Source organism: Xiphias gladius, chromosome 8 (assembly GCF_016859285.1).
Source record: "Xiphias gladius isolate SHS-SW01 ecotype Sanya breed wild chromosome 8, ASM1685928v1, whole genome shotgun sequence".
In the NCBI taxonomy this organism is placed as follows: Eukaryota; Metazoa; Chordata; class Actinopteri; order Istiophoriformes; family Xiphiidae; genus Xiphias; species Xiphias gladius.
In genome coordinates, this window is record NC_053407.1 from 1,411,181 (window position 1) to 1,435,642 (window position 24,462).

At 40.1% G+C, this 24,462-nt stretch overlaps 1 protein-coding gene across 1 annotated transcript in view; it reads right to left on the bottom strand.

The window, feature by feature from the left end:
- Positions 1–2,260: 2,260 nt before the first annotated feature.
- The window catches only part of carmil2 (capping protein regulator and myosin 1 linker 2), a 63,295-nt gene continuing 41,093 nt past the window's right edge, over positions 2,261–24,462 (bottom strand). Inside the window, exons 33-42 of the mRNA XM_040132137.1 lie at positions 23,410–23,513; positions 16,308–17,205; positions 14,064–14,168; positions 12,899–12,935; positions 11,940–12,008; positions 10,272–10,534; positions 8,966–9,101; positions 8,275–8,364; positions 6,238–6,354; positions 2,261–6,113 (exon numbers count right to left, since the gene is read on the bottom strand). Of these exons, the coding sequence (XP_039988071.1) occupies positions 5,533–6,113; positions 6,238–6,354; positions 8,275–8,364; positions 8,966–9,101; positions 10,272–10,534; positions 11,940–12,008; positions 12,899–12,935; positions 14,064–14,168; positions 16,308–17,205; positions 23,410–23,513 (2,400 nt within the window). The 3' untranslated portion in view covers positions 2,261–5,532. The remainder of the gene's footprint in view (positions 6,114–6,237; positions 6,355–8,274; positions 8,365–8,965; positions 9,102–10,271; positions 10,535–11,939; positions 12,009–12,898; positions 12,936–14,063; positions 14,169–16,307; positions 17,206–23,409; positions 23,514–24,462) is intronic.

The following is a 24,462-nucleotide window of genomic DNA, read 5'->3' on the forward strand; positions in this document are numbered from 1 at the left end:
TGCAGACTTCTTTAATCTGTTCTATACTTACAGCCTTAACACAGAGGATTTTCAGCCTAAATCAGTTTTCTGCTCTAAAATATTAGGTTTCCACAACCTCATTTCATGCGTTCTGCTGACATTTTATACAGTACATATGTAATATATACACATCATATACGCACACATATATGCACTGCATCAGCAGCTTTCAAATTCTTCCTTTTTTACTGTAAAATTATGCAGTCTTGTTTGAGAAACTAGATTGTTGAGGACTTGTTTCCACCCAGCATAGTCATTGTAAACATTTGGTAAGTTTTACTTTCTCTGTATTGTTATTCATCATGAATAATAACATACATAAAATACTGATTAGATACCAAAGAACAATTGAGGAACAAATTTCGAATGACCTGATAATTGTAAACAAAGATTGTTAATGATGTATAGTAATGTTCATATCACTCATAGCAGCTCTCCATGGTACGCATTTTAATGTTCTCGAGGGATCATAAAATACATATGTAATACAGTAGCATCAATTGGCTACAAGTTAGCATCTAGTGTAATTGTAAATGACATATGGATGAATAACCCGTGCTCTGAATATGATGATTAAAATATTTTTGGAGAATCCTGCTGTCTCTGGTTTGATAGCAAGGGACTAATTGTGAATACCCGACAAAAACTCAGTAACTACTTGTTAGCTTTGTAGGATGAATGATTACTTTACTTGGGTGGGCACAAAATGGGTAGGTAATAATAAGGTAATCATTAGTAATTAAGGATCACCGCTAACTTCTGTCTATTTTCCACTAACAGGAGATAATGAACAGACATATGGGTGCTGTGAAGTTTCAGATTCAGAAGGCTTATGTCACTTATCAGCATGGCAAGCAAATTACATTTCAGTGGTACATTACAGAAGCTGGTAGTAATGCTTGAGAATTTTTCAGAAAATGTAAGGGAACCACAACCTTTGCTTACTGTAGCTTGTGCAAATATGCTGTAGAAAAACTGGAAGTGGAAAGTGAATCCCTAAATCACCCAAGGCTTTCAGGTAAAACTAGTCAAGTGAATAGACTGCTTTGTGCATATAAAAAGCGTTGGATCCATATGATGAAAATTTTAAGGGCCAATATGTAAGAAATGGCCAACTGTGGAATTCATAGTCCAAACAATAGGGGGCAGCATATTATTAGAAAGTTTGGGTGTCCACCCCTATTGTAAGAAACAATTAAATGCCCTCTTTGGTCCCCCCATTCCCCTGTGCCATAGTCGGACTGGCCATCGGGCATACATGTGACACGTGAGTGTTCTGGGACTGGGCTCACTGGCCAATCACAACCAAGTTTCAACCCTCACATTGACCTAACGTTAGCTTGAATAGATCTAACCTCAGCATAGGGCAGTTGTTGACATGTTGACCTGCGTGGACTGGGGAATAATGTTTTCCACACAGGTTTACCTTGCAATGTCGCTCCCAGTCTGCCCAGTCAGTGAGACAGAGAAGATGTAGTGTTGGCAAGAGTAGAGGGGGAGGAACGCGAGGGTGGGGGAGAGGTGGAGCAGCTGGAGCAACAGCATCAAGAGCTGAGCTTGAAGAAAGAGGGGAGGAATGTCACTGAGATGATAGCTGCAATACAGCTTTGAAGCCTACTTGCAGTTACTACTTCTTTATCCTTTCATGTTGGATTCATGGCAGACTCGCCGCTACAGTGACTCACTGTTGCCTCTTGAGGTACAAAGTGGTATTATGAGACAGGATGGGCTGGGGCTAGCTGGTTAGCATGCTAACTTCAGGGGATATCTCTGCAGCACAATACATAGACATCTTTGACATGACGTTAAGACTGGTATTTCTTCACATTCTGTTGATAATCTTATTTCTTTTTTTAAATGTTTTAAACCAAAATACTTAAATATTGCCCCTTTAAAGATATAATAAAAATGTCTTTAAAGTGGCATGCCAGCAGGTTAGTATTGCTCCTCCATAAATTTGGCACATAAAAAAATTGTTATAATCGAAGTGACAGAAGAGATATCCTAAGTTCTAGTCTCTAGTATGGGTCAAGCCCCAAAAATACTGGATCTTACATTAAATGATATCAAACTTCACATTCCCAGTTTTTTTTTTTCCTCATCCATTTGGAGTCTCCAAGCTTTATATAACGATTATTTTCTGAGACTTTACAAAGCTCCTCAATAGAGACAGAAGACATTAAACCACAGAGCCAACATAAAAACGAGAGTACACATTTATGACACAACTCAATCAACTTTTTAATAATTATTAACAAGTATAGGTATGGATTTAGACTCTGTTCATAACTTTGTTTTTGTTTACTTTATGTAGTTTTTTACATATTCTGTGCGTGCAAGGCAAAGATAAATATGACGGTAGAAAATAAACTCTAACCCTGGATGAGACGGAGGCTCGGGTCACTGACAACACAGGGAGCTGGACTGAGGTCTGCTCTCACAAAACACAAACCACTCTTCACAACCACCCTGAGAGTTTGATAGACTGAATACACTCTTGTTACCTCACACAATATCTGATCATACTGTTATCTCACACAATATCTGTGTATACTGTATATTGGTCTTTCATTAGGATTTTATCTTGTCCTCATGTGATATGATGGACATAATGATTATATACACACAGCAGCCACAACGTTAAAACCAGTTACCGGTTTTAATGTTGTGGTTGATCGGTTGTCTAATGGAATGACTGAACCTGAATTAAATATGTGACATTGACTAAATGTCATATTCTGATGTGATTTCATAGAAATATGCAGAAACATGCAGAGCTTTAGTGTCCCATGTGTTACTCTGAAGATTCTAAAAGGCTTAATGTGAAAACATCTTAACAAGGCAAAAGCAACACTCTTAGACTGAAAATTGGAACATTTTTCCATGTGGATGGCATAATGGGACCTGTAATAAATAGTGTAAAAAAGAAATGCGGTTGAAATAATTTTCAGTGTATAAAAATAAAAAGAACCAGAAAAGAACCAGATAATTGAGCTAATTTCTTGAATTGTAAATGTTTTTTACAAGATGCTGGGAGCCACCCTGTAGTAAGAGCGGCATTTGTGAGAAAAATTGGGAGGTATTATTAACAAAAACATCTATAAACATCTAATTAAAACAAAACCATATGTCTTATGTATAATCTTAATCTTAATCTTCGCCTCGTGGGCACCCACTTTGGAAATGTTACTTTTAATTTCAAAGATGTGGTGTTGTGCTTCTGATTAAATTTATCCCAGCTGGAAAATCAACTGAGCCAGTCAAAGCCTTTGTGAGCACAACTTCAGCTGGGAAAATGTAGCTGTTCCAGAGACAAAATCCAAACAAATATGGCGACCAATGTTGGCAATGAAAGCTACTGTTCTAAATGGATTATATATATATATTATATTTACTTGTAAGACTAGTTTAAGTATGATAAAGCTTAACTACAATCTCACTGTATAGAAATTGTCATGACAAAGCCTTGTGAACTCTGTGGGCTTTCAACTTTAAACCAATGATGGACCTTCTTATGTAGTAACTTTACGTTATCTCCCTGAGCACGGCACTTTTACTGGCAGATAAATCTCTCCGATGTTTATTTAAAGGAAATGAAAAAAAAATTAACTGTGGGTTTGGTACTGTACTTCCATTCATGCAGTTTACACAGTGTGTGTAATAGTGCAATCTGGCATAGTGGAATTTATTTGATCTCATTTGAAACTAGATACCTCAGCAGTCAGTAATGCATCTTTATGCTAGCCGGACAGAAAGCTTATTTTCTGCCTGCTAGTATGGCTGCTGTTAGAGACTGTGACGTAAGCTGCAGGACCTCAGTAGAAATAGTAATTGGTGAAATGAACGTGATTGACTTGTTCATTTAGCAAAACAGATTACCTTGATTGACATTATACAACCTAACAAATATCTACTGACGCTAGCTCAGCCTCTGTCTCTGAGTGGATGGTTGTCACATTGATTGGTTTGGGCCAGAAAATCCTTCCTTCCAAACAGCTAACAAAGTGTTTGACTGGGTAAGAAAATGCCAATTCAATCTGAAGATCAGGCTAATGACAGAAAATAAGCAGAGCACCAAGAGGGAATTAAAAATGATAATTAAAACATAATGAAATCAATTTTTGACTCATTACCATTTAAACATTTACCAAAATTCCCCAATTAAAAATGAACTGGAGCAATGATCTTAATGTGTCTTAATGTAGATTAATCCATAAATGTGAGCCACATAAATTATGTCAATGTAGTTGAAGAAGCCTTTTTTCCCCGAAACCTGGTTGTCTTCTGGTTTTGAAAAAAAAAAAGTAGGCAAAGAGAAACTACATAAACTACATCATGGACCTTGAAAACCCCCTATGAAATTGTAATGATCACATTTATGTAAGCAGGAGATATAAATGTGTATTTGACATGGTGCGTTGAAACCCAACATGTTGATGAACTACACACATAAACGTGTTCTTAAATGTGCCGTCCTTTTGTGGAGACCATACAGCAAAGATTTCACATCCCCCCAGCTGATGCTTATCAATTCACTCATTTAGCTGATGCTGGCTGTGTCCCATTCAAGACTCAGCCTCCCTGGAAGGACTCAGCTCACACTGTGTCTTAAAGGTGTGTTCAGACTGATCGCAGAGTGAGTTTTAGAGGTGGCAAGGTTGCATATTACTCAATGCAAAGATGCAAGTGGATGCAGATTCGCCCTAGCTGGTGCGAATTGAGGCTGAGAGTTAGACAAGTTAAATGTTCCAACACAAGTGAAAAATCCCTGCTTATCCTGCAGCTTTATGACGCCACTTCATCCTTTGTATGGAGATGAGAAAATACTGAGTCTGGAGCAAAATGACAGAATGAAGTGTCTTATTGACATCTGTCAGAGGATGAGTTGTCAACACACACAGACACACTCTGAAGATGCAAGGTTGGTTTGTATGTTGCTAACTGGCTACAGCTAACATCTGTGTATTTGCTGTTTGGGGTAAGTAGCTGGGACTGCAAAAACAACCCAGCTGTCAAAGTTGTAGGCATCTGGAAGCCTCACACAAACCAAACCACGTGCCATGCTTGCGTACTCCTAATCAACTCATGTAGGCAAAAAAAAAAAATGTAGTTGTTTATTTTCAGAAAGTTGCCCTCAAACAAATGATGCTCAGAAGTTGAAGATTGAGATTCAGTTGTGTTGGAACATTCAAAACTTCTGTTGTTCTGGGCACGTTATCGGACCACTGGACCGTTTGTGCAGTCTGTCAGCTGTAAAGATGTTAGCTGTAAACTAGCAGTAAAAATAGGCACCAACCGTGTGTACTGAATAATATTTATTTATCAGACTTTCAAAGAGAACACCCCTGACATTGGACACAGCAGCTGTTTTCCACAGGAGGGTACAACATTAAGGCTACTCTCAGACCTTGTGTATCCTTCCAGTTCCTGATCTCAGTGATGTCACAGACCCCCTGCCTCCTCTCTCTCCCAGGTGTGTCTCTTCTCTTCGGGTAAGTCAGTCTGTGTGTGTTATTCGGACAGAGGGGGCTCAGTTCTTTGGTCTGCTGGCTCTGCCTTCATTGTGTGCTGTTTAGAGACCGCCTCTCCTCTCTCCTGTGTGCTGTTTCTTAGATCCACTCTGGCTGGCACTGTGCCAGGGCTCTTCATCTTGTGGGACAGAGCACTCACTCGGGGGTTTTCCAGGGATTCAGATGCAGCTGGGATTGTGCTGGGGGTCTTGTCTTGGAGTGGTGGGGACACCACCAGTTTTTCTAGAGTTTGGGCCAATGCTGGGGCTGTGGAGGGGCTCTTTTTCTGGAATGTGGGGGTTACAGGAGGCTTTTGGGTTAGTGCTGGATACCTCTCCAGGGTGGACAGAGCTTTATCGAGGGCTGCAGCTGGACTGAAGTGTTGGGGTGCTGATGCTGCTTGTTGAGCCTGAGCTGTAGAGGAGGGACATGCTGAGCCTGAGGCTTCTTCCTCTCCTGGAGGGGGGTGCTTGGCTTCAGCTACTTTTCCTCCACAGCACATCCTTCCTTTCTCTGCCTTTAGCTCCTCCCTCTGGAAAGCTTCCTTCTTTTCTGCAGCTGTCTCTTTACCTGCGTTACCGGCTGGGTGGATGAAGGACATACAGACAGATGGAAGAGTATCTTTAAATTGCCAGAAGAAAAGAAAAACAAAGAAACAAAGAGTAAGAAAAATACAAAGTAAGTTATGAGCTTGACTGCCAAACACCTCTCTCATGAGCCCTCTGTGCTTCCACCCCATTTGATGGATCTTCAGTGCAGGTGGGCAGGTCGCCTCTGTTGCCCCGGAAACGGATGGGCGACTTCTGCAACACTGCTTTCAGCTCTGAGAGACATGGAGACAGAGATAGAAGGGGTTCAGACTTACTGGAGACCAAGAGTCAATCTTAAATTAGCATTCAGGGTTTGTGTGAGAATGAACTCTAAATGCCAACCTTACATTACAAAACCAAACCTGACACACACTCAGATTTAAAGCTGAATTAATCAATATTTATTAGCAAAATTAAAGTGAAAACAGTTTGTTTTAGAGTTCTCCTGCACCCCACGTTGAATTAGCTCTTAATAATAATAATAATAATAATAATAATAATAATAAGCAAACATCAGCAGGTGGTGAAGATGCTGTGGTAAACTTTAATTTGATCTTTTAACAACTTTTAAGTGTGGGCAGAGACAGCACAGAGCCTTTTCTATTTGGATTCAGCTATTACTAGCCATGTGAAATATGTGTATTTTGGGCCACTGGTTCTCAAAATTAGGGTCCAAGGGGCTGCAAGATAAATGTGAGGAGCTGTTCTTTTACAGGATAGGAAAGCAGAAAAAAAAAAACCCACAAATTGATATTTTTAAGAAGTTCCTCTGATATTTACATTTTTCTCTGGTGAATTACTGAATAACTGTATCTGTAAGTCAAGTAACAAAACTAGGTCAAAACCTAGTATCTGGCTGGAATGCCCTTTACCTGTTTGCTTCTCTCCTACTGTCTGTGCTCACATGTACAGTAATATAATACAGCCAAATTCCCAATAAAGCTGTTCTCATTTACATGCTTGAAAAAGTAACTGACACGCGGCCCGTTAAGACTACATGTTAACCAGCAGTCACTTCCAAGCCATTTCCAAGCTGCTTCTCTGCTCTGCTAAAATCCTGATTTTATAACTGCGGCGGCAGTATCTGACAAAATCACCACACATAAAAGATAAAGACAATGGCTGTGCTGTGATTTTGGCTATATTACTTGTAAAATGATCACTCAGAGAAAAAATTAGAAGCTCATTCACATCTGTGTCAGCTGCTTTGTGGTCAATTGAATGAGACGCATAGAGAGGTGTACCTGTGGAGGGAAAGCCTGACCTCACATTCGCGGGACAATACTGATGACTCTCTTCTACAGAATGTAGCTAAGGTTTGTTCAACAAGTTGCTAGATTTGTCGCTAGGTGCTTTTTTGAAGAAAACTCACTAAAGGGGTCTGAAAAGTCACTAAATGTTTTGACAAAGGTGCTAAGTTGGGAAAAACTGCCTGTATACCCCCCCCCCCCCCCCCAGTGACGTATTAGCAACTGTTTGCACCAATTAAATTTTGAAAGAGCAACAACCAATGGGGAAACTTCAGCACTTAGTAATGTGGCATTTGGCTGACCAATGGTGCAACCTCACTCACTCACTCACTCACTCACTCACTCACTCACTCACTCACTCACTCACTCACTCACTCACTCACTCACTCACTCACTCGTTCAATCACAGACATTTGCGTTTATAGGACTGGCCCTGCTGTTGCGATCCAGCCAAAAATAAGGGAAAAGGTCACTCTTTGGTTCACCTAGTAACTCAGACATATGAAACCAGTGATGACGGGTCACAAGTAGATCTTTTTTCCTTTTAAAAGGTCACAAGCAAAAAAGGCTGGGAACCACTGTTTTAGTGTATATTGTTTACGATGCTGTTATTAGCAGCATGTGCTGTTTTGAGTGCTGAATTAAAATAGAGTGGAAACCACCTCATCATATACACTGCCACTGTGCCAGTTGGGTGCTGAGCGTTGGCCCATTATCAGCCCACACAATGGATGTTGTAGGAAATTAAGAGTAATGTATGATGACCTCATTATCCTTTCACAGAATTGTGGTTTACTTTAATCTGCTCCTACATTGTTTTTATCTTCCTTACTGCTTTCGGTATTCAGCTTTAGCAGAACTGTGTTATTTTATGTCTTCATCAAACACTAGGCAAAGCCTCACCTTGTGTCATGGCCAGAGCATCCTCATGGACGGACACAGCTCTGCGTTGTGGAAGGGGCTTCATGTGTTGGCGTGGCTTAGGAAGACTCTCTGAAAGTATGCAAGTCCAAACATACACAAACCACACACAACCCAGACACAGATATTGTAGGTACTGATATCATAAATCAATAAGTCACTTTCACTATTAATTAACCTATCTACTGTACATACTGAAGAGAGTAAAGGAGAGACAGACAGACAGAAGGAACCCTGAAATGATATACTATATATTTTTTCAGATCATATCATAACATAATTGTAAATAATCACATATAAATTGGCATTTAAATGGTATATGTTTTTACATTGTTGACTCCTCCTAAGTGGTTTCACAGTATTTCACACCTCGATTCATGTGACTCTGAAAACTCTCACTATGTGACTCACATTTAACTTTGATGACAGTCATGTTACATCTAGGTGATAAATCCCCCGAGATGTTAACTGAGTGGGGCTGTTAGCATTGGGGGGGGTAAATGAGTCAACAGCTGCCTCCTGAGATGTGTCTCTCAGACCTTCCCCCTATGAACACACCACACTGACTGGACCACACCTGATTTCTCATAAAAACTCGTAACATTTGAATAATGTATCAGCCAAACCTAATTTGGATGATTTATTTGATTTTATTGAGATCAGTCAGACGTACCGTCTGTCACTGATTGTGCTTTCTCAGAGCGATCCTGTGCGCGGGGACCCCTCCATGGAGATGGGGCTGGAGGAAGCAGTTCTTTCCGGGGGGGCGAACCCGAAGCTGCACCCTGGGGATCCTCCTGGCCTCCATTCTAGGGATAAAGATCAGAAGGTGCTCAGTGGGCTGTGACACAAACAATTTGTCTGATTTGTCATGACTGATATGAGCATATGGAGGCAGAGAACAACTGTACCAATGTGGAAATAGGTCGCAGTTTGTGGTGATATTGAATGACGTATTTATTTGTTATCTCCAAGTAGCTAAAATGAATGCAGTTTAATCCAACAGTCCTGCAACATATCCTACCTTCAGCTGTAGTTTTTGCTTCTTTTGAACTGCATTGTGTCGTCTGTTAGAGGTTTTTCCAATATTTAGTCTACCCTCATTGATATAAATGGGGTGGAAAAATATTAGAATCAACACAGGTGCACCTAATAAACTGGCAACTGAGTATATTTGATTATACTTGATCATTTCATGACAAAAAGTTTGAGGAAACACAAGTATTTATTGTTTTAAATATCCTATCAAATATCATAAGGAGCTGGTCATTTTTTCCCCCAAAATTGATTACAGTCATTAATCTGTGTTGTTATTAAGTGAACGATGGTCCAGTGTTTTAATGTTGCATTTCCAGACTCTATGTGTTGCTTCTATATTAACACACACGCTCAGTGATGAAGGTAGAGCATGAAAAGTCTGTAAGTGAGGCGGACTGTTGATTGTGCCTTGATTGTGTCTTTTGGTATGTCCATAGATATATTTATTAAATCATTTCATTTTATGGTCTCCAAGCCCAAGCTGATATAACCCTAATGACATCCTTATGAAAAGCTCCTCCAGAGCCACAGACGAGTGCCCTTGAAGTGTTCGACTAAGGGTTATCCAACGTCAAAAGTCCCCTTTCCTTCATACATCTAAAGGTATCTTATGTATCCATGATATATGAAAGATGTTGTAAAGTACATGCAACAAAATTACCAATTTATCATCACACACTCCATCTCTGTTCTATGCGGTTAGATGTCAAACTGTATTTTATTTTATTGGTACTCCCTCTGTGCAATGACAGTCCAACTCAATGTAATCTAATCTAATTTTGCCTGGAAATAAAGTTGAAGGTTTTTTTTCACATTACATTCTCACATATTCATGATCTTTGAAACATTTTTTTCCGTGGTGTTATTCTTTAAAAACTAACATTTGAGGTAAATATTAGAAAAGAAAATTGATAGCTAGTTTTCTGACAGAACTGTATTACCTCTGCTGTACTCTCCCCTGGCCTGCCATCATGAGCGTGTGCTCTGAGCTGGACTCCTTCTGCTGAGCTGCTGGACGGAGGAGCAGAGGACTGACGGGCTCCTCCCCCTGCAGGAGCAGGCGGGGATGGGAGGGGAGGCTTGGCTGCGATGGCAGGTTTGGGTGGCAGAGGGCCAATGGGGCGCTCGGAGAGGATGGGCTTTGGGTGAAGGGGAGGGTCCGGACGGATGGGGTCCAGCGCTCTAATAGGATGCCTGGGGTCTGCTGGAAACAGAGGGTGAGAGAGACAGTAAATGATTAGTGGACACTCTGTCAGTGATCCAGATTGGACTGATGTTAAGGCAGATGTAGACTAAGAAACCATGGCGTCACAGCAGAGACCCTCCTGTAGTCAAAGGGCCAGACAGATCGGGGCCTATTTCAGAAAAGTGGGTTTAGTGTAAACTCTGAGTTTGTTAAGCACGAGATGAAGGAAACTCTGGCTTTTCTGTTCCAGAAACTGAGATGACTTTATCTCTGAGTCAGTTACCATGGTAACTTACTCTCTGAATCTAGCATGTAAAAGTGTCAATTTACTGACTTTTTTTGTCCAACTCAACCTCTTTCGCCGCTGCATTGCCACACATTAATCTTTCTGGCTCCACTGGATTAAAATGGAAGCTCTGCTCTTTATCTACTTGTTGCCATGGTGATGATGGTGGCTTTTTTTTTTTTTACTCGCCATACATGCACTTAACTCAGATTCAACTTAATCAGAGTTGACTGAACTAACTCTGAGCAGCTGCTCTGGGACAGCAAACCCTGAAGTTTCCGGTCTCAGGGCCCAGGAAGGCTGTGCTACACACAGACCAGGGGCCTCGCTGATGATGACATTCTCTCTTCCTTTGTCACACTTGTGTTGCTTTTAGTAATTCTAGGACAACAGTGTATTGTAAGTTACATTGACTAAAAAAAAAAACACGAAAACTTAGAATTATGAACTTTTGTGGTTTATGCTGTTTGTGAAACATTTTCAAACACATTAACATGTTATAAAGTATTTCTTTTTTATGTGTGTCCTTTATGCTCTACTGTCACACAGCTCTTATCGGAACCACAATGACTGAATAGAATAGAATATCACTGGATTTTCCCCTAAACTTGTTAACAAATCCCATGAAAAGACCCAAACCAACAACGTTAGTCCATTTCTCAATACTGTCTGACTTCTCTAGTCTGTCTGCGGCTCTCAGCTCCAAGCCCATTGGCTCCTACTTTAAAAACACCTTTCAAATTAATGGTCTCATTTTTAAAGGCTCAGTAATTTACTAAAACAGCTGGTCACTGTAGTGTTTAACAAATAGGAGGAAAAAGTGCATTTGTTGGGGAATATTTTCAGCAGTGAATTAATACACAGTTAGTAATCGGTGTGTTTGGGACTGAGTCAAAATAAACTACAGTATGTGTGTGTTTGCGGTGATGAAGGAACATGTCACCCAGTGCAACAGTGTAGTTCACTGATGTGTTTTAAATGGAGCTCTATGGCACAGAGGAACAAAATATACCAGGCTTTGGATGCACACACACACACAAACAATACCTGTGCGTTACATTCACTGCTGGTTTGGCTCTGCACATGGGACTACTGTTATTATTTTCATGTAGAAATGGGGGTAGATAACATCCATACCTGATGAAGTGGACATGGTTCTGGGCTTCATGTATGTGGGAGGTGGTTCAGGTTTGTCCAGGATAGCACCTGAGGGACAGAGACAGTAGTACAGTTGAGAGACAGTTTTAATCCAAGCTGTACGTGTAATGAAAACAATATGAATACTGGCGTCAGCTGAAGCAACTCTAATTAAGTCACACAGCTGTAAGGGGTTGACCTCTGAACAAATTTTGGTGATGATATGACAGACAGGCTAAAAAGAAGGAGAAAATGACTTTTTTTTGGGTCTTCCACCATTGTAGCAATCTTTAGTTTGATCACAGACCACAGGGCTGTGTGAAAGTCCAGTACGAATCTCAGGCAGATACAGTACGAAACATATACACTGACCAAATGAAGACTGGACATAATGTAGTGAGCAGGACTTATTCAAATTCATCATAAAACATTAAAACCAGCTCAGTTTTGTCATTTACATGAATAGTTTTGTTTCATAAAGCTTTAATAATCGTACATAGATATTACACAAAATAGTGCTCAAATATGTTTTTGCATTGCACACCTGGAATAACCTTGATTTGTTTCTGAAATTTTATTTTTGCAATAAGTGAACCATTAGAGAATTTATTCAAAAGGCATTCAAAGATGCCAACATTACTCTGTCCAGTCACAACATATGAGTCTTTTCTTTATTCTTCTCAAGCTACCTTGATTTTATGAGCACAAACACACATTTGTGAATTGCTTATTTTGCTTATTATTTTTCTTATTATTTTACTTTTTAACTTGATTTTGGACTGTGAATTACCGAAGACTGAAAAACAAAATGTGTTTCATGAAAATATTCAAATCCAAAGTGTTAGCAAAAAGTACCGAAAGTTCAGATGTGGAGAGGGTTATGAAATGATCTACTTAAGACATAAAAAGATTGATGTGGTTATGATTGAGATACATTATACAAAAACAGGCACACTTACCTTCAGAGTTGGCCTTTCTTAGCTCCTCGTCTTTATTCTACGACAAACACATTGGACAATATTAAACTACCACAACATTTGATTAATGGCAAAAAAAGCGATTTACTACCTGATCAAGCATTCACAAGCAGAACATGTGTAATGTGTTGCTGTGCTTGCTGTTGCACTTACATGTATGTAATGACTCATCTTATCATTCTTGCTAAAAGAAGTTGCCACAAATACATAAAATCTGAAGATAATATGACATTACATCCCTTGACGACTACCACTATATGAGAAGGATAACGAATTGTACATTTATACTGTGCACACTGATCTTAAAGTAATGATACACAACTATTTACAACAGGACAAAGGGCAGATTACAGGATAATCCTGGTTTGTTACAATTAAGATCTTATCTTCGTTGTTTTGTCCATCCTTCCTGTCATTTATGATACCACTGTACTAACCAAACTAACTGCTGAGATCTGGGAACACGGTGAAATCACTACCGGACAGATGATCAGACAGGATGGAGACTAAACAACAGTTCAGATCATCAGATGATCTAAACTGGAAGTGAGCGCACTTCAGATGTCGGTGATAATCCCTTATTACACAGAAAACTATGGTCACACAACTACAGTAAATACAGTGGGTCAAAGTTGAAACAGGAAGTTAATCTAAACTGTGATGGATGTTTACCACAGACAGTTTGGCTAATAATTTTACCTTTGTTTCCTTGTCCAAGTAAATTTGTGTAACCTGTTGGTTTGTTTTCCCATCTGTCTGATCATCGGACTGCTCCTGTTTCTGCCTTATTCTTGGCAATGTCACTGTGTTCCCAGCTATAAGCTTGGTGAGTACAGTGTTATTACTGATATTAATGATGAGCAAAACTGTGAAAGTAAGACCTAACTTGTAATGAAGCAGAATTATCCTTTAAGGTGTGAAGAAGCCCCTTGGGCACTTGACCAATCCAAACCTAAATATGATCTAAATCAAGCTGTCATTCAGCCGAAAAGATCACTGATCGTGACATCGAATACCCAAGATACGTAACATCCCTATGATACAGAAAAAACAAAAAAAACCCCCAAAAACTAATCTCATGGCAAACCAACATAGTCCAGTGGGATGTGTGTATGTGTTAACTCACAAACACCCACACCCTGCCTACCTGACTTGTCTTTGTGTCAGCAGGTGGAGTTTTGGCCACGCCCATTCTGTGTAGCATCACCTGAAGCCTCTGTTCAAAGCTAGACGTGCTCTCTGACGCATGTTTCTGGAAGACAGAACCAGAACATTTAGAACTGTAAATGTGAACACACACACACACACACACAAGGACCACACTATGTTCCTGATGCAGCTGTGTTAAATATATTGTGAATTTATACATAAATATCCAAATGGATGGAAATATTAACACCATATAAACCCAGCAGAAAAAACGTTGGAGCTGACAGATGCTGTGCAGTCCTGTTTCAGGACTGCAAGGCATGTAGCCAAGGTTTCAGCTGCTGCTGAGAGATGCAGTCAAATTCATTTAAAAATAACTTCTCGGTTCTTGTGACATCTCTTATCTTCCTACTCTGTCCATTTGTGCAAGAATGTGTGCAGGAGCCTGTTCAATCCTCAGTCTAGACTCCAAGGACAGTACCTGTGGTTTTCATGTTGTAGCCCTTTTACGTGTATTATGTCATGTTAATTACCATTTACATTATTATGAACTATTCAAAAACAAAGATTTCTGAATGTGTTTCCAGCCTTCAGTCCACTCATGTCACTACAGGGATAACAATGATTAATTCATAACTACTGATAAAACTAAGAAGAAAGGAAATAAGTAAATCTTTTTTGTAATCCATAAATATGTTGTCCATTGCAATCACGTATCAAAACACACCAGGGACTCATTTAAATCCACAACAATAAACTTTGCATATTTGATCAAATGATAGATAGTGGTTTGGTGAGCGTGACAGGTGGGAAAAGTCTCCTGATTTTAGAAATACTGTATTGGCCAAACCATAATGGCTAGAGTTGTTTGGTACCAGCCCAGCCCACCAAGCCCCTCTGCACGATCTCTGGTTTGACAAACCCAATCAAGTTTATTTACAGCATCACTCAGTCTGTTTATACAAAGGTAAAGGTAAAGGTGAGAGTGACAGTGTGTGAGGACAGAGTCTGGTAGAACCTTATACTGTGTCTTCTTTAAGTGGTCTAAGTGTAGACATAGATCTTTTCATAAGACCTGGAAACGCTAGCATGGACACACACCATTAGACCACATAGTGTGGATGTTGTCTTGTTTCAGAATTATTTTGTAAATGCGCTCCCTGGCTATGCAAAGCAGCATTTGATTCAGAGGGACTTATTTATGACCAACATGTTAAACAACATGTTAAACTGGAATCACATTAACGTAAAGGGGTGTGTGGTTCACACCTTGCTGTTTTTTGATTGTTGTAACACTTCCTGCACATGTTTCACATTAAAGGACTTCTACAAAATTGAGGGATTATACCCTTTGAGCTGCTTGATAGCTTTTGTAAACACTTTGGCAGGAATGTCAAGTTTCAGTGAGTGAAGCTTGATTCCAAATGAAAAAACAACCAAGTTGAAGTGATTGTAAACAATTTGTGGATAAAAAGAGCACTTCTATTGAAACTAACATTTACATCAGCAGAGCGCTGAGTATGACATAAATGTTGTTGTAGCTACTGATTGAATTAGTGCTGCTGAAATGTATTTTTGATACAATTACTGTTTGAGCCATTATAGTTCATGTAATTCCACTATTTGCTTTTGTTGACAGTACTTGAATACTGGTTATTTGAAAATTTACAGCACCTGTACTATAATGTCTGTCACTGTAAATAATCTGCATAATGCACAGCACCAAAGCCGTCAGTAAAACAAAAGAGTTGTGTCAATCTCACCACTCTGCTGCTCTGAGTTAAAGGCCCCGCACACCCCCAAATGTGCTTATAGTTATTTTGGCTTATTAGACCTCTGCTCAGGTTGACGTTGGCTAGCATGCTAACAACAGAAGTCCACAAATTTGTTAATTATGCAGCATTTTACGTTACATTTACTCATTGTGGCAGACTCTTTCATCAAAAGCACCTTACAAGTGAGGTGACTTAGGGTTCAGTGTCTTGCCCAAGGACACTTCAGCACACAAACAGGAGGAACCAGGGATTGAACCTTACCATTACAATTACATATTGTAAAAAATATTTATGAAAAAGGGGAAAATAGAAATAAAGGCCTGTCTCTAACCCAAGCCTGTTTATAAAGCTTGATAGTATTTAAAGAATTCACGGTAGCAGTTTGGTGTTTGTTGTTGTTACGTTCATCCGTCCCTTCTCCTATTAGATGATCTGACAGTGTGTGTTCAGCGTAGTGTCAGACTGACCTTACTGTGTGTGTTATCCTTGTCTTCAGGCTCCAATCCGGTCAGCAGTATGAGACTCTGGCTCTTGCCCTCTCTCAGTGACCTTTTGGTCACCTTTAGTCTCCTTTCTCCATATGGAATCCCTCCCAACTTAATCTCCTTCGTCAGCACGCCACTTCTCTCCTGCTCAGTTAGGGGGGATGTTACCACCGGACCGGGGGTGTGCCGTGGCAACACTGGAACTGCCTCTTCTTCCAGGTTGGAAAGCATAGCAGTAATGAAGTCAGGACTTGTGGTGATGGTGCTGTAAGAGGGAGTGGTCTCACTGGGAGGTGTTGTAGTGGTTAATGTACTGGCAGGCCCCATCACTTCCCTCGCATTGCCTGCAAGGTGGTGGCTGGTGGAAGCGGTTCCTTCTGTGGTGGTGGCATCATTAAAAACGTTAGCATCCTCCACTGACCTTGCCCCTCTCTCCTCTCTCTCCTTGTCCCTCTCCCTCTCTCTCTCCCTTTCTTTGGCCTCACGGAGGGGTCGAATAAGGTCTGCAATGGAGGTCCTTTTGACCTTAACCCCCTCTCCTCCTCCTCCCTCTCCCCCTCCTGCCTTGGTGGCTCGGCCAGCTCGAGCCCTCTTGAAGGCGAAGAAGTCGCCAAACTTTTTCTTGATGTTTTTGGTGGGAAGTGTGGTGGTGGTGGTGACAGAAGAGGGGGTCGGGGGAGTGGAGGATGTTGAGAGGGGAGGAACATCAGTGGATGTAAAGGATTTGTCAGTAGATGGGACAGAAGGAGAGGTGACAGTGGTGGTGGTAGAGGAAGTGATATTCTCAGATGAGGAGGAAAAGGGGGTTGAGGCAGAGGGGGTGGAGCTTGACTCTGAGGGAGTGGCTTGGGCAGGGTTTGAATCCTCCCACTGGCCTTTTCTGCAGCAGGGAGACAGCACAAAGAGCAACAGACAAGAAGAGACACTCAGTACTACAACTACTGCTACAGGAGTCAAGACACATGCTCAGTTCAGTTCAGAATGAGAAAGGTCATGCAAACAGCACACAGAGAAAAGACATCTCTCAGTGATTACTACTTTTTGCTACACTAAAGGCCTGGCCTAGTCATGTCGGCCAGTGGGTCTGTCTGTCAATATGCTCAACACTTTGGTCCAGAGCAAGATATCTAGATGATTACTGGTCTGGATGTTCATTGTCCCCTAATTATTTTGAAAACCCCCTGACCTTTTGGTGCAGCAACAATTTCAGTTCAAAAAGTCTGCAACAAGAAGTACCTTAAAAAGTAATGGCTGGACCTCCACAAAATTTCTTTGAATCAGACTTAATATCTTGGTTCACCCACAATCTTGTCTGCAGCTCCACTACAAAGCAAAAATATAAACTCTGCATACACAGCCTCTCTAAATCTAAAAGCAGATGGCCATGATATTTGCAGAGCTCATTTGGGCTTTCAAAAGATCAACTCTTTGGATTTCAGTGATTCATATATGCAGTGACCGGCACAGTTCTTTTTAACACCCTTTTTTACAGCAGGCACATCAGCCATGTTCTCCGTCTGACAGAACCAAGGCACCTGAAATGGTACTGGGCTGTGAGGCAATTTTGGTGTTATGACCAAAAGGTATACAGTTCATCTGATCTTTCCATGAACAGAGCAGATACAGTATGCTTCCATTTTAGCCACTGCTGCTGTCTACACTGGTTGGAGGTTTTTAGGCTTCAGATCTTTTTTTTCCTCCACTTACAGGTGGAGCTACAGGAATATGTATTGGGCTGTGAACTCTGCTTTTCCATCGTGGCTGGTGTAGACAAGGGGTGAAAATGAAAATGTAAAATGGACGCCAACGGCAGCCCGGTAAGCAGATACGGTCATCTTCATACTATATTCAGTGTCTGACATGGCTACACAGACATGGAAAGTTTAATTTGAGCCTAAGGTGTCATACTACACTGTACACTATGTATAAACTAGGTTTGGAACCAGGTCAGGTCAACCTGCATTAGTGACCATGAGAGATGTGACCTCTGTGTGCTACAGAGAGGAGGTCTGTTTGCTTCGAAGCCAGAAAACCAAAAAGGGGAGGGGGGGTCTGTGTTCCCATGCCTGGATTCTGTTCTGTATACTGTATACATATTCCTTAAAGTGGCAGCATGGGAAATATATCAGTGATGGCGAAGCATGCCTTGCATCATGCATGGGTTGTTTTCTGTTACTAACTGATGCCTAGTATTTGTCTGCTGCCGCCTTAGTCCAAGCTTAAAAGAACCATTATGGAAGTGAGGGAGGGATGGAACACCACCTGACTGGGTCAGTTCTCTAACTGAATTCCCATGGTAGGAATCTCAAAAGTCGAGGGATTCAAAGGCCTGGCATTGTTCTTGTGATTGGCTGTTTCATGGATTGGGGTAACAACTGAGCCAATCAGGACGTTTGTGAGAGGAACATAAAGGATAATTCAACCTGGTGTATTTCTCATAAATGGTGCTATCGTGGCTCTATGGGTCGTGCCACCTTTCACTCTTCACTGCCATTGTAGAGATTCGGAATCTCTTGTCCAGAATCAGTCTGTATTAGCACTTAATACAAAAAGCTCAACAAGATCTTTGCTGGCACACCCTAAAGACAGGACTCCCCCTACGAGGAAGATTGGACTGGTGTATGCCATCATCATCATGACATCACATGTGACAGCTGTGGGGGAAAATACTTTAATGAAACAGCAAGGACAGATAAGCTGTCTTTGAGCACCAGACCAAAATCTCCCAGAGCATTTACTGGGACGAGGTCAAAGGTCATCAACAAGGGGTCAGTGGTCAGCGGAGGAACAGCCAAGGACGACATTCACATCTGACTCAGACTATCTTTGAAGAGAGACCGGGGTTAACATCTCTCCCAATAGACAACAGCTTCTACACATGTGATCACTGTCACACCTCAGTTATTTGATTATGCTTTAACCAGTTACGTTCACTGATGAAGAACCTGAGATGTGGTTGAAAGGTCCGGAAAAAGCAATGATGGACCATTGGAATTAAGGTTATTTTGTCACATATCAAGCTAATTGCTCATAACCATTGCTAATGCAGGTTTGGTACTGACTGAAAATGACATCATGTGGATTGATATATCGGTCACAGTGATAAGGGCAAAATAATGCACTCCCCTAAGAAGGAAACCAGTTAAAGCAAAGCCAATGTCTGTGAAACTACTAAATGGCAATTCAGTCTAAATATCTGGCTAAGCAAATATGACCATCTCAGTCATTTTGTGTTCATTTAACTGAAACAGCAAATTGAGGCAGGTCACCAAAAGAATTCAGACAGGGAATGTGTGTTGATGTGGTGTTACACTGAAGGGACACAGGGTTTGTTAAACACTACTAAAACATTCACCATGCAGTCTACACATACAGCTAAAAGGCTGAAATCACAAACATGTTTAGTACATAACAGCACACTCTTATATAAGCAGTTATCAGCAGTTATTAGGAGAAGTTTAGAATTTGCTTTCTTGAAAATGCAAAAAAATACACGATTAACAGGAGAAGCTCTCTGTTCACTCACCAGCTACAGTTAATAATCTTTAGTTTAAAGTATCAAGAACAAGACAAAAAGCAACTTATCATTGAAATGTTCATATACAGGGATGAAAATGGTCCCAGGGAGAGCCGCCTGTCACATAACTCTTGGAAGTGTCAGTGTTTGTGTTAATACATGTAATGAATGTAACTATAAATATAGCTGTATAATAGAAATGAAATCAAAGCTGGTCCGTTCACACAGGAAGACTGGCCAGTTTGCATACAAATCAACATGTCACTTTGGCTTTGATCTTCACAGTGTGCAAAGGCTCAGCGTCCAGACTAGTCCACATGTTCTCAAAGCTTTTCTAACTGAAAAGTAGACCAGGATTGGCAAAACTTGGGGGTCCGTGACAAGAAGAAACTTTGGTTACAGTATATGCCACACTTAATATATATGAAGCCTCCATAACAAAAAGTAAAAACTAGTTTGAACTGTTATTATGGAGGCAGAATGTGTATATAAAAACCTTTGTGACCACCCCTGTTTCCCGGGAATTACTTTATCGGGGCACTGATGCAGCAAATGCCGAGATATCCTGACTTTAAGTTCCTAGTGTGGCTTAAACTTTCCCATAATGCAACCCCTTAACTTCTTTCATTAGACCCCCCTTATGGGCTCAAATGATATGGGCTCAAATTAAGGTCAATAAGATTTTGAGCTTGTAAAGTGATGTTCCCAAACAATTTCAAAGTTTGTAGTTGTAAATCAACCTTTGTAAACCTGTAAAATAAATCTGCATGTGAAAGTCAAGTCTGTACATGTATGAAAAAGATTTGTATTTGTTAAAAAAACAAAAGAAAAAAACACAGAGACTGTGTGAATAAAATCTTTGAACAGATGATATCAATGGTGAGGTTACACAAAGACAGATCCCACACTGTGTGTGATGCTGAAGTTACAAGTACAAATTTTTATCGTGTGTTTACACCAGAATCTGATTGGAAAATGACAGCCCAATCACAAAGCAGAGTCCAATGAGAGGGCAAGTGGTTCCATCACCCTTCAGGACCTGCGACCGGAGATGAAGGTAATGGAACCACCTGCCCTCTTGTTGGACTCTGCTTTGGAGAGTAGCCTAAATATAGGTAGGATGACAAAACAGTAAAACCTCAGAGTTTGCTATTTACAATACATTACTGAGCACTTCATTTGCAATATTTTTCAAGGGTTAAAAAATAATGAAAACTAAAACTCTTAATTTATCAACATTTTTGTGTCAGCTACTGTATAGTGAGATATCAAAAAGTTACATACATGAGCATAAACTAGTAAGTGTTAATGATGATTGATCATTATTTATTTTCTGTTACAACTACAACTACTGTCACAAATGCAACTGATGGGCACTTTTAAAGTTCCTCCTCACACAGAATGTGTATCCTACCTGGATACTCCCGGCCTTTCTGAAATGTATTAGTCAGTGAGATTTGTTTGGTTCTCACAGGGGATTTTATCTCCTCCTTTCTCTGTTCTAGCAGCTGTGTGTTTGTGTGTGGGAGTCTGTGCATGTGTACGTGTTTGTTTGGGTGTGTGTGCTACATTTGTCCCAACACCCACACTTTTGGTCTTTAGTACTTAAATGCCCATTCACATGCAAACAGTTAGCGGGTGAGTATTGTAATGCACACTACCACTGCTAGTGGTATTCAGAGCTACTGTAAGTGTATCCCACAGTTATTTGGAATCCACTTGTGGGGGTAGTGCACCTACAAGCCTGTTTTAGGAGCTCACTTGGAGATGTTTAGGGTTTATGACATGTTTGTTTGAGCCTAATGTTATTAGTCATGTCTAAACGTTACAAAGTTATGGCAGAACCTCTGCAGGTGGTTATCAAGTAATATTCAAAATCTATTCTTCTCGATGAGACTGGTCAGCATATATAATATACATCATATGAGTTTACCCATGATTTTGAGAAATACATTCGTTCCCTAAAAATTCCATCAAACATACATCATCAAAATAATATCACATTATGTTTCTTTTATGTGTAGTTGACCTCCAGTATGGTCTTCTAGATCTGTTATGCGACTCGGCTTTTCACTGTCATCTGACTGAAACCGTGATGCTGTGTGGATGATTCTACTTATACTGTTGTTCATTATGTGAAAAAACGCAACAAAAACATCAACAAAGCACCTGAGCTTAAGTAACCAGGTTACTCAGAGAAACCAGGTTACGCAGGTAATTGGAGACTGTTTTGTTTATACAGTACCAGGCAACAACCATACAAAAATCGATACTGAATACAATACAATACAATAATCAATCCATCCACCTCTACTGATCAAGACCTGTAAAGCAGGGCTCTCCCTGAGAGACCCGGGTTTTGTTTACACATTTACACATGACTCCAGGGGCCATATGCATAAAATTCAAAATTTCAATTGTGTCTACACACAAAGACAGAAATATGCACATGCCTTATTGTCATCAGCTGCACATAAACATGGTTCTACTTTATAAATCTCAACCGTTGTGGAACTGTGTAAAAGAGCCACATTTCTACTCCCACAGTTAGCCATGAATGAACGTAGACATAAATCACTTGCTCACTTGCAAAAGAGCAGCCATCATTATGCACAGCTGTGGCTATTTTGAGTGCCCGTACCACAAATTCATCACAGGTACCTGTAAATCATCGGCAGTGATATCACAGCCAGCGTTAAATGCCAGAGGGATGATCATTGGTAATTTATAAGGCTCATATTGAAACACCACTTCACAAAATTTCACAATTCACAATATGGGTACAATAGGGTATGAAATGAAGAGATCATTAATAGGAAAAATAATGGCTTAAGTGTAAAGAAAAAGATTCAAAATTTATCACTCACAAATAATTATTTAAAAATCAAGTTTGTCTACTGCTGTCTAGACTGCCGCCTTTATATTTAACCTCCTCTTTATCATACCATTCACAGCTTTCTCTAGAAAGTTGCATGTACAGCTGGCCTGAAGCCCGTGTCAGGTACCTATTCTCACTGCACAGTCTTCGTCAGTTATACATCCGGCCCCAGGTTGGCTGCTAGTGCCCGCCTGCCTTGGTTTGACCTCTACTCCTCTATCAATGGCGTAGACCAAATCAATATTCCGTTAGAGCAGACCAATAATTAAATCCAAAGTATTAAAAATTCTAATAAAAGATTCAGCAACTGTAGGTCCCATTGCTCATTTAAAGAAGGAAAATAGTTTATGTTCCTTCTTTAAATGAGAAGGAACATAAACTCCTTCTTTATGTTCAAGCTGGCATGATCCACTCTGAAAAATTAGCAACAGTATCAGGTCTGCTCACTGATTGGTTGCCACTGTCAATCATATTTGACACGGGTGAGTAGAGGATGGGGGTTGGTCAGTACTGTTAGTACTGGCTTTCAGTCAGATGAAAATTCAAACTGATGTAAATATGTTGATTTGATTTCAAGGCCTGATCTCAGTAGATATTAAAGATTTAATTTCCAGTATAATGCTGCCTTCAGTGGATACTTGGGAATAAGAGAACAAGTCTGCATGTGTGTGTGTGTTAAATCAACTCACAGTGCATAGTCAGGGAGGATTTTCTTGGTGAAGAACTCCTCTACTCCTTCATCCACTCTGCCCATCCCCTCACTGGCCTCATTCTCTACTTTTGATACTGGCTCCTGAAACAAAAAAAAACACAACAAAAAAAAAAAACACAATATAACATACAGCTTGTCCACTTGGCATTGTGTGTGTAGGTGTGTGTACCTTCTCAAGGACAAAAAATACACACAAAAATGTCTCTTTTGTCTGCATCTTTGTATGTATGTACGTAGTATGTTTCCTGGAACTACACAATGAATCAACACATATAGTGGCATGTAATTATCCTCTCATTTATAGCTGATGATATAAAACACCTTGGTATTCTTATTGAGCCCAAGCTCTCTTTCAACGTCCACGTGCAGTAGATGCTGCTATTCAGTTTTAAGGCTCCCTTTGATCGGCACCACTTACTGTCATACATTAAATTCATAACAACTTTGGTATTATTTAAACTAGCCTTCTCTGCATTTGAAATGATGTAGCTCTTGCTTTACGTCTATTTTGATAATTATGAATTAGTGTCAAATAATGACTATCTTGTTTTTTCCCTTCCTTTTCTCAGTGGTCTTGTACATGTTTTTTGCATGCACCACCTGCAGAGTAGTTTGTTTAAATTCAATGATACGGCAGGACCCACTTAAAAAAGAAATGCAGCATCTCCTGGGGCTTATCCTCTATACCAGGGGTCTCCAACCTTTTTCCATCTGAGAGCTACTTTGAAAAAATGAAAGTGCCTGTGAGCTACTCCTGTCTTATATTACATACATTTATTCACATAACGTATCAAAACACTCACATTAACCAGCTCAATCAAGCTACTTTTTATATATACATGTATCGAATGTCGATATCCAAACCTCACATTTTGGATAAAAAAAAACCATCTTAAATTCAGATCAGTAGGAAATCAAATGTATGTTCTGTATCCATGTTTCAAATTTCAATGTGTTAAGCTCACGTAACATATCGAAAGATTTTAAAAGTTTAAAATCAAAGTCATAGAAAGCATTCCAATTTTTTACT